The sequence below is a fragment of the Chelonoidis abingdonii genome, chromosome 1 (genome assembly GCF_003597395.2).
Source record: "Chelonoidis abingdonii isolate Lonesome George chromosome 1, CheloAbing_2.0, whole genome shotgun sequence".
Classification (NCBI taxonomy): domain Eukaryota; kingdom Metazoa; phylum Chordata; order Testudines; family Testudinidae; genus Chelonoidis; species Chelonoidis abingdonii.
Genome location: NC_133769.1, coordinates 347,057,048 through 347,065,947, shown reverse-complemented (window position 1 = coordinate 347,065,947; position 8,900 = coordinate 347,057,048). Strand labels below are relative to the sequence as shown.

Sequence of the window (8,900 nt, the reverse complement as noted above, 5' to 3'; positions counted from 1 at the left end):
CTGTATAAGTAGGGGCATTGCCAGAAGATTGAGGGATGTGATCATTCCCCTCTATTCGACATTGGTGAGGCCTCATCTGGAGTACTGTGTCCAGTTTTGGGCCCCACACTACAAGAAAGATGTGGAAAAATTGGAAATAGTCCAGGGGAGGGCAACAAAAATAATTAGGGGGCTGGAGCACATGACTTATGAGGAGAGGCTGAGGGAACTGGGATTGTTTAGTTTCCAGTGAGTGTAAATTCCAGTGAGTGTAAATGACCTCCACAGAAAGATCATTTAGGGTTGTGTTTGGAGCTTTGTGGAGAGTTCACAAATTTGATTTCAGCAAAGGCAAACACAAAAAGAATAAAATTCTCAAAGGAAAAATTGTACTTTCAAAATCCAATTTCCTCCCAACCTAAGAAAATAAATAGGATAAATTGCCAGCAACTTCCACTCTCAGTGATAGCTGTGATGCCTATCAGCTTTCAGTCCAGGAGCACAGCATCTAACTTGCAGAATCGTTATGTCTGGTGATGTTGTGCAAGATGGAAAAAACAGTTTAATTCTTAGATTGGGGGGAAGGATAGCTCAGTGGTTTGAGCATTCATCTGCTAAACCTAGGGTTGTGAGTTCAGTCCTTGAGGGGGGCTATTTAGGGAACTGGGGCAAAAATCAGTATTTGGTCCTGCCAGTGAAGGCAGGGGGCTGGACTTGATGGCCTTTCAAGGTCCCTTCCAGTTCTAGGAGATATTATATTATTTGTTTATCACAGGTTTGTCAGATCAGCACTAAGGATAAAACCCCATTTTGTATTTGTTTACTGAACACATTTGATCCCTCAATGCCAGTGTTACAATGTAATTTTTCAGGGTAAAGCCACATTTGTTGTGGCTGCACAGGGCTCTCCTGACATAGGCCCTCCTCATAGGTCCTTTGAATAGGTCAATTTCACTTTTTACTCCTGAAAGAGTGAATAGGAGCTGTGAAAATTGGCTAAAAGGTCAGTTTTCTGTTCTGGTGACAATTCAAAATTGTTTAAAAAGATTTATTCCCCCTATCAGGTGTTTATTTAAAGGGGCTTTGCTGTTTTTTGGTCTATGTGTTGGTGTGGCGCATGGCAAATGTAGTCCTTTTACCTTGCTCTTTAAAGTGACTTGCTTTGATAAATGCATTGTATTGTTCTGAACATGGTAACTGCATGGTAAATGTATTCCTTTCACAGTATTCATATCTGGCAGAATTTTTCTGCCAGAAAATAATTGCAAACATTTTAAAATCTTTGTCTAACATACATAGTCAAATCTGGCAATCTGAAAAGTAAACATATAAATATATTTTAACATGCAGTCAGTTTGGATCTCTTGAACTTGCCCAATCGAAACAGACAGCCTTGAAAGCAAATATCACACCCTAATCCATTTTCTTGTGAATGACTGCAAGACGACTCTGTGTGTACATGTGCCGAGCTGCAAGGAATAACTAAAAATCCATTCAACACAGAAATATGAATAGACTGAACTGACAGGAAGACACCATTGCTCGTACAATGAGATCTCCATCTCCTGCAGACTATAAATGCTGGACTACAAGTTATTCACCCCGTAGAGATTCAAAATTGAAACTAATGCATCCTATACTGGACCTTAACATGGCTACATAAACTGAGTTTACATCATGCTGATAGTGTGTGTGTTTGGAGAAAAGTTGGCAGCTATGAAATTGTTCCTGATGAGGAGAAAGCTTTGAAATAAAATGTTATTGACTGTTAGTAAAATTACCAAAGGGCTAATGGCTACATCACTCCCCTACTGTATCCGACTGTAGCTGAAGATATGGAATTTAATCTTTACAAAGATGTAAACTGAAGGACTGTTAAGTGAGATGACTTGCGCAGAGTTGCACAGCAAGTCGTTATCAGAGGCAGACACTCCTGACTCCAATTTGAATACCCTCTCTGCTTGTCCTGGCTGCTTCTGTTAACCCGCTCCTTGGCAGTAACACAGGAAACATCAGGTCAAATACATACCTGGTTTAATTCCACTGACTGTACTACACCAGGCATGAGCTGGGCTCACTGTCTTTAATGTACTCGGGATGTTTTGTGTTTCTGAGTTAAGTCTCATTTTAGCTTTTTGCTGACTGCATTGTCACATTTCTCAATTTTGCTCTGGCCCTTCATGCTAAGTACAGTTTGTTTGCACTAAATGTTCTTGTTTCCTCTCTTTTGTTTAAATATAAAGGAGAAAAATATAATTAGTAGAAGCCTTGTCTTTCTCAGCCAGGGGTGGGAATTACACTTGGTTTCCAGTTCGGCTGGGTCACTATTAAATCCATGTGCTTTCATCCTGCCTAGGAGCTGAAGCTCACCCAATGCTGAATGCTCATCTGCTTTCTTACTTCTGCAGAAGGAGTAGGGAACAGAAACTGGGGCTAGATGTCTCCAACTATTAACATTGTCAGGGTAAAGACCAGCAAAGTAGATCTGATTCCCCACAACACACAAACTCCAGGAGCAGGAATGAAAAGTGCTGCCAGAACAGTCTTGGATACATACACCCCATGCTGTCTCTCCCCCATTGTGGGGTCCCAGAGCCTGGCCTCCAGCCGGAGCTCGAACAGCTATACTGCAATTAAACAGCCCCTTAGCCTGAGTGTGGCAAGCCCGAGTCAGCTGACATGGGCCAGCTGCGGTGTTTAATTGCAGTTTAACTGAGTTCAGTTTGGCATCAGGGGCTGGAAGTGCATATGCCGCAAGACCACAATGTAAACATTCCCCTCCTCTCAAAGACTTAGGAACGACATTGTTTATACACAGCTCAAAGGGCTGGGGGAGAGAGAGAGAGCAGAAACAAAGATTGGAAGACAGATGGGAAGAAAGGAGACGGGGAAGAGGGGAAAAGGAGAGAAAGGGACAAGTAAAAGGAGGTGGAGAAATGAAGGTGGAGTGAGGAAGAGAGAGACAAAGTTGGGGACAGCACAAAGCAAACAGAGTAAACTCATCCAGGACACAGCACAAAGCAAACAGAGTAAACTCATCCAGGACACTTACTCTGTAGAGCCCACCCAGCAGCCAGGCAGAGGATCACGATCCCCAAAATGATGCCTTGTCTCCTGCAGCCCTGTAGAGGTCTCATTAGAGAGAAGAGCAAACCCAGGGGGTTGCATTTAATATGGTATCTGGGTCTACATGACCGGCTCCGAGGGCTGCCTGGCTCAGAGCTATCAGGCCTCTCTCCTTCTCCTGAGCTGCTTGCTGCCACTGATCCTAGGGCAGACCCAGTTCAGCTGGTTGCAGGCTCTGACTAAACCAGTTCTCACACTCTTTGTCTCTGCCGGAGCCTGAGATTGTTCTGCCAGCCACACACAAAGCACACACATAAGCAATAGGCTTCTCCCATTGCTCACACCCTGTGATCCTCGGGTATTGATTTAAGATGCATTTGGCTGAGGGCGGCAATGAGAAGAGGAACTACTTTGCAGAGCTAGGTTGTAATACACCCAGGAAATGAGCATCTAATTGGCAGTTCTGCAGAGGAGCCAGCAATGCTGCTCCGTTACTATGCACTATTCCATCATCACCGCTTTAGAACTGGGCCACATTCATCCCTAGTGGAACTCTGCTGACTTCAGTGGAGTTAGATCAGGGAAAAGTTTGTGCCAGTTCCTTTGTCTGGGAGGAAATACATCACAGTGGCAGGGAAACAGATTATATGGGGCATAATGTCCTGCTATAGACCTCTAACTCTGCCCTCCACCCCATCAAGGCCCAAGGTTCAGACACCCTTTGGGGGGACTCCCCTTAGAGAACCTCAGAAGACAAATCTCAAGTGAGGCTGCTGTTCCTTTTATTTCTAGGCACACTGGATTGTTTTACTGTAATATCCAGGAACTCACAGGGTGATATAAATAACATGAGCAAGCCTGTACAACAGTGGCTCTGTGTTCCTCCACACATGCATGATCAAAGAGTGCAACAGAACCACCCAACCTCCAGTGCACCTTCTCCCACAGAGATGAGTGACTGTTTTTCACTCCACCACTCATGGGTCGTTGTTTCCGCTTTCTCCAGAAATTAATAAGAAAGCGCTTCATGAGTTACTTAGATTGTAAGCTCCTGGGGGCAGGGACTGTCCTTTTGTCCTGTCTACAGCACCTAGCACAATGGGATTCTAGTCTATGATTAGGCCTCCTACTCACTATGGTAATATAAACAGTAACTACAATCAGGATGAGTTTTTCCATACTGAAATTAAGCTTGATACACATTTGGGACCTGATCCTGAAAACTCTCAAACACTGAAGACCCCAGTCTCCCACCCTTATTCATTTTGGCTGTTTCACGGGTAAGGGACTCCTCAGCAGGTGGCAGAATAATCCATCCTTTCTCTCACAAGTCATGCCGTTGACTGTGACGGGATGACCTGCATGAGTGAAGGGTTTGCAGAACTGGGCCAAAAGTAGGATTCTTTTGTTCTCTTGCTCGTATTTTCTTTTCCTCGTGGCATTTAAAAGTCACAAAAGGCACCAGATTGGCTTTGCCAGCCCTAGAGATTGAAGTCCTCTGATCACAGAAGAGGTGCAGTTTAGGCAACAGCAATGCAAGTTTCCCTGCACACATCCAACAGCAGACCTTAGCTCTAACTGGAGGGAGCACCTTCAGGAATGAGAAGAGAGTTCATTATCTGTGTACCTAGGGATCTTAGGTGCTGGAACTAGGGGTGCTGCTACACCACCTGGCTTGAAGAGGTTTCCATCATATACAGGGTTTACAGTTTGGTTCAATAGCTCTCAGCACCCCCACTATAAAAATTGTACCAGCGCCCGTGCTAGGGATTCTGGGCTGAAGTCCTGTGAAGCCATATACTAGCTAGTAATGACTATAGGTATAAGTTAGTCTCAAAAACAGCTACCATCTTGTGTTCTTGGAAGAGTGACAGCAGTAAACAGGCAAAAAGCAACAATTTTGCAGTTCCTAATTTGCTCTACCCAGATGAGGGATTCCTAGGCCTAAGTATCGGGGGGAGCCATGTTAGTCTGTATCCACAGAAGCAACCAGGAGTCCAGTGGCACGTTAAAGACTTACAGATTTATTTGGGCATAAGCTTTTGTGGGTAAAAAACCTCTCTTCCTCAGATGCAAGATACTAGGCTTAAGTATAGCAGTGTGTTAAGTGGGTACAACTTCACTGAAGTCTGAAGCTGTTTCCTTATTCAGTTAAGTAGTGGTGCCATTAAGAAAAGCTTGAAAACATGACCCCTTCAAGTTAAAAATAAGAAGATAAATAAGAAGAATCCAAAATACATTATTTTGGGGGCTTAACTCATGATTTTTGACCACTTGAGTTGGTCAGATTTCTGAGATATAAATGACTTTCATAGAGTCTGTATGTCTGGCCTCCACAGAGCAGCATATGGTACTAGAGCATGCTACCTATATGTGTATATAAGGTGTAGAAAAATAATATTGTATTATTTTAGAATTGGTGTGTGATCTTGTTATTAAAGATGGTAGGTAATATATATGGAAAAGGGGGCAGCGTTAATGTTACATATACATCCTTAGTTTTGTCATCTCCTGATGAGCATTTAACTGTACAACCTAAACTTTTTTTGAGAGAATTGTTAATAAAATCAAGGTGAATATAAAATTATGCAGCCACAATGCCCAGATGGGCATAGATACCTTCTTCAATGCCATGGAGTGTGAGTGGCGGCAGGTGTGAAAATAAGCGAGGAGCGGTAATGGTGCATCTGCAGGTGAGCATTGACTGCTTTGCTTGATATGCCCACAAAGCACAATCGCATCCAAAGACAGCTCTTCATTGGAGGCCAGAGGTTGTTTTTTACATAGATGTGTAAATGTGTCAATCAGTGGGCCAATAACTGGGACAAAAAAGGAATTTATAAAACTAAGGATACATGACTACGCTACTGATTGCCACTGTGGACAACTAGCACCCCACTAGAGTCACAGCTCCTGCCCCAGCAAGGACATGTTGCCATGTCATTTTAAGAATTTTTTCTTTGCACCAAAGTAGCTATCTTTAGTAGTCACACATTTCCTATAGTCAAGGGATAACACAGCAGCCTTTTCTCCAAGAGCCATTTCCTTGGTAATCGAATTCCCCAACCCCTCCCAGTTCCCGCTCTCCCAACTGCAGGGTTGCACTTTTATAAGGACTTTTTTTTCTCAGCGTCCCTTTCTCGGTTGCCCCTTTATATTTGGCAGGGAAAAGCAACTGCAGCTTTACAGTGGCTGTTTTGTAATTGGTTGCTGTAGTTTACTTCATCATCCTCTATTCCAGCTGAGAAATAATCTTAACTCCTGTTATGTTTTCCCCCTGTTTCCTGAGGCAGTGTGTTTGGCTTAAGGATGGTTGTACAAGGTGTTGTGCGTGACTCAGCAAGTTTGTCCTTTTGGGACAAGACATCTGCCGTCCTGTTTCTCGCACGTGGCAGGATGTCACATTGAAACTGAATCGGGTGAAGACAAGGGACCAGCGGATCTGGCACTGGTTTAGGTTTCAGGCCATGCGAAGGTTCTCCATGTGTCTGTGGCCTGTAAGGACCTGAACTGTAAATTGGGGTCTTTCAAGGTAGGGTGATCAGATGTCCCGATTTTTCTCACATAGGTACCTATTACCTCCACCTCTTGTCCCAATTTTTGACACTTGCTATCTGGTCAGCCTATTTCAAGGAGACGATGTCATTCATCTGCCTAAAAGCTGCACAACACAGCTATCTGAAACGGTGAACATGTCTCTCCCCCTGGCCCAGTAAAGATGGCTCAACTAAGGGGATTCGGATCACAGTTGCACTGTGTAAGTGTGCCAATTACATTTCTGTTTCTCATACATGCCTTGACTATTTTGTCTGCTTCTGAATCATTACACCTGCCTTTTAGGAGGCCAATGAATTGAGATATTTAGGCCCCATTGTCAAGAATGAGGCCGTGCAGCTCCCTGCTCAGTCTCTGGGCAGCCTAAGAGCATAGCTGATCCCCTCAAGGCCACCTGATTGACCACTCCCACTGATTGACCAAGGAAGTCAGCAAGCCTGCGCTTTAGCCCAACAGCAACAACTGATCTCTGGAACTCAGTGTACATGTCCACAGCTGCAATTGCTCCTGTGAAAGCCTTGTTCCTGCCCAGCTCCAGTCTGCTCCAGCTTTGCTTCCTGACTTAGCGCTGACTCCAACTCGGGCGCTTGACTCCTGCTCCAACCACTAGGCATGACCACTCACATCCTGGTTCGTGACACTCCATTCATTCCTTTTGCAACTCAGCTGAAGTCTATACAGTTACATCAGAAACAGGCCCCAATATGTTTAAATGAAACATATATGCATCTCTTAAAGCTTGTAATTATTCATACATTTTTCAAAGTTGGGTACTAGAGGGAAAAATGAACTGAGTTCAGATTCTTCATTTTCATTATTATGCAGCCAAAAATGAATGACTTCTACTCTTTTTTATTGAAAGGGCACAGTACCTGCCTTTCAAAATATTCTTCATGTGGCTGTTTTTGACACACCTTTTACATAATAACATAGGATTGCAGTATGGGCTCACAGCTGAGGTCCACATAGTCTGGTGTCCTGTCTCTAACAGAGGCCAGCACCAGATCTGTCAGAGGAAAGTGCAAAAACCCCCATAACAGCTATGAAATAAAATGCCCATAGGGAAGTTTATTCCCAATTCCCATCAGTTAGTGGTTGATTTATGTCCTTCTTTAAAGAAAATCCTTTCTAATAGAACTGTGGATTTATTTAATTATCTTTACAAACTTCTAATCCTTCTCTGTATCTTTTTTTTAACTTATGGCCTCAGTGATAGCTTGTGGCAGCGATTCCACATGTTAATTCTGTGGTAGTGAAAAAAAAATTCCTTTATTAGTTTTAAATGTATTACCTTGGCTCAGGTGATTTGGTTTAATCTATTATAGAGATAGAGACCAGTCTGAAAGTTCAGATCCACATCTTAAACTCTCCCCAAATGTGAATGTGTTTGGCTCTGGGGTTTAGGTTCAGTTTTATCGCAAACGTTCAGTCTTATAATAACAAATTAATATATGTCTGTATAATAAAAGAAACAAAATATTAATCAGAAAAGAGATTTTAGCTTCCAGCTTTCTAGGGGGATATTATAAATAATCATGAATAAAAAATAACTCAGCATGTAATGAAAAATACCTTGACCCATATTATGAAGTAAACAATATTAAGTATGTATTTCAGTAGGATTAATATAAACTGTATTTATTTGTAAGCCCGCTTGTTCATCTATCTCAGGGATTGGAACAGAAGCCTCACTTTCTTTTATTACGCTGCAAACATCCCACCCATGAGGGAGGATGTTTCTGTTAAACAAAAACGCCACCAGGTATGAAACAGCAACAATAGTCCCCAAAGTGAGAAGCATGGTGAAGGTTTTAAAAGGGAACAGCTGAATGTAGACCCCGTCTACAAGGGAGCAGCCTGGGTAGTGGATTACAGGGGGGATTTTCAGGGAAGGCTCCCCTGCCAGCAGCCTTAACAGGAACCCGAAGAGGAATCCAGCAGCTGAGCCATATGTGTTGGTGTTGGGAATGAAGAGGACGCAGCAGAGCTGGGGAAAGAGAAGGGCGTACGCCAGCTCGCCACTCAGGAACCACAGATCATAAACAGAGTTAGAAAGGAAAGCCAGGCCTGCAGCGGCTGCCCCAAAAACCACCATGAAGACCCTCATTATACAGACAACTTCCTTCTCCGTAGCCTGTAAAATAAGAGAGTATTGTTGTAGAAATCATCACCAGCTCATTTTTAATCTCACCCTGAAACAGATCTCAAGGTTACAAAAGTTAGAGGAATTTATTAATAGATGTTGACATCACTATAACAGTGCACGCTAGTGTTTGTGTAACAACGCCTACCTTGCCAGT

At 43.1% G+C, this 8,900-nt stretch overlaps 2 protein-coding genes across 7 annotated transcripts in view; both read right to left on the bottom strand.

Moving 5' to 3' along the window:
• Positions 1–3,321, bottom strand: part of VSTM5 (V-set and transmembrane domain containing 5) — a 26,068-nt gene extending 22,747 nt beyond the window's left edge. The window contains exon 1 of the mRNA XM_032776635.2: positions 3,032–3,321. Coding sequence (XP_032632526.1) covers positions 3,032–3,116 — 85 coding nt within the window. The 5' untranslated portion in view covers positions 3,117–3,321. The remainder of the gene's footprint in view (positions 1–3,031) is intronic.
• Positions 3,322–8,189: 4,868 nt separating this feature from the next.
• LOC116822613 (high-affinity choline transporter 1-like) overlaps positions 8,190–8,900 on the bottom strand; it is a 45,825-nt gene continuing 45,114 nt past the window's right edge. For all 6 annotated transcript variants that reach the window (XM_032776630.2, XM_032776633.2, XM_032776634.2 and 3 more), the window contains one exon: positions 8,190–8,734. In XM_032776630.2, the coding sequence (XP_032632521.1) occupies positions 8,201–8,734 (534 nt within the window). In that variant the 3' untranslated portion in view covers positions 8,190–8,200. The remainder of the gene's footprint in view (positions 8,735–8,900) is intronic.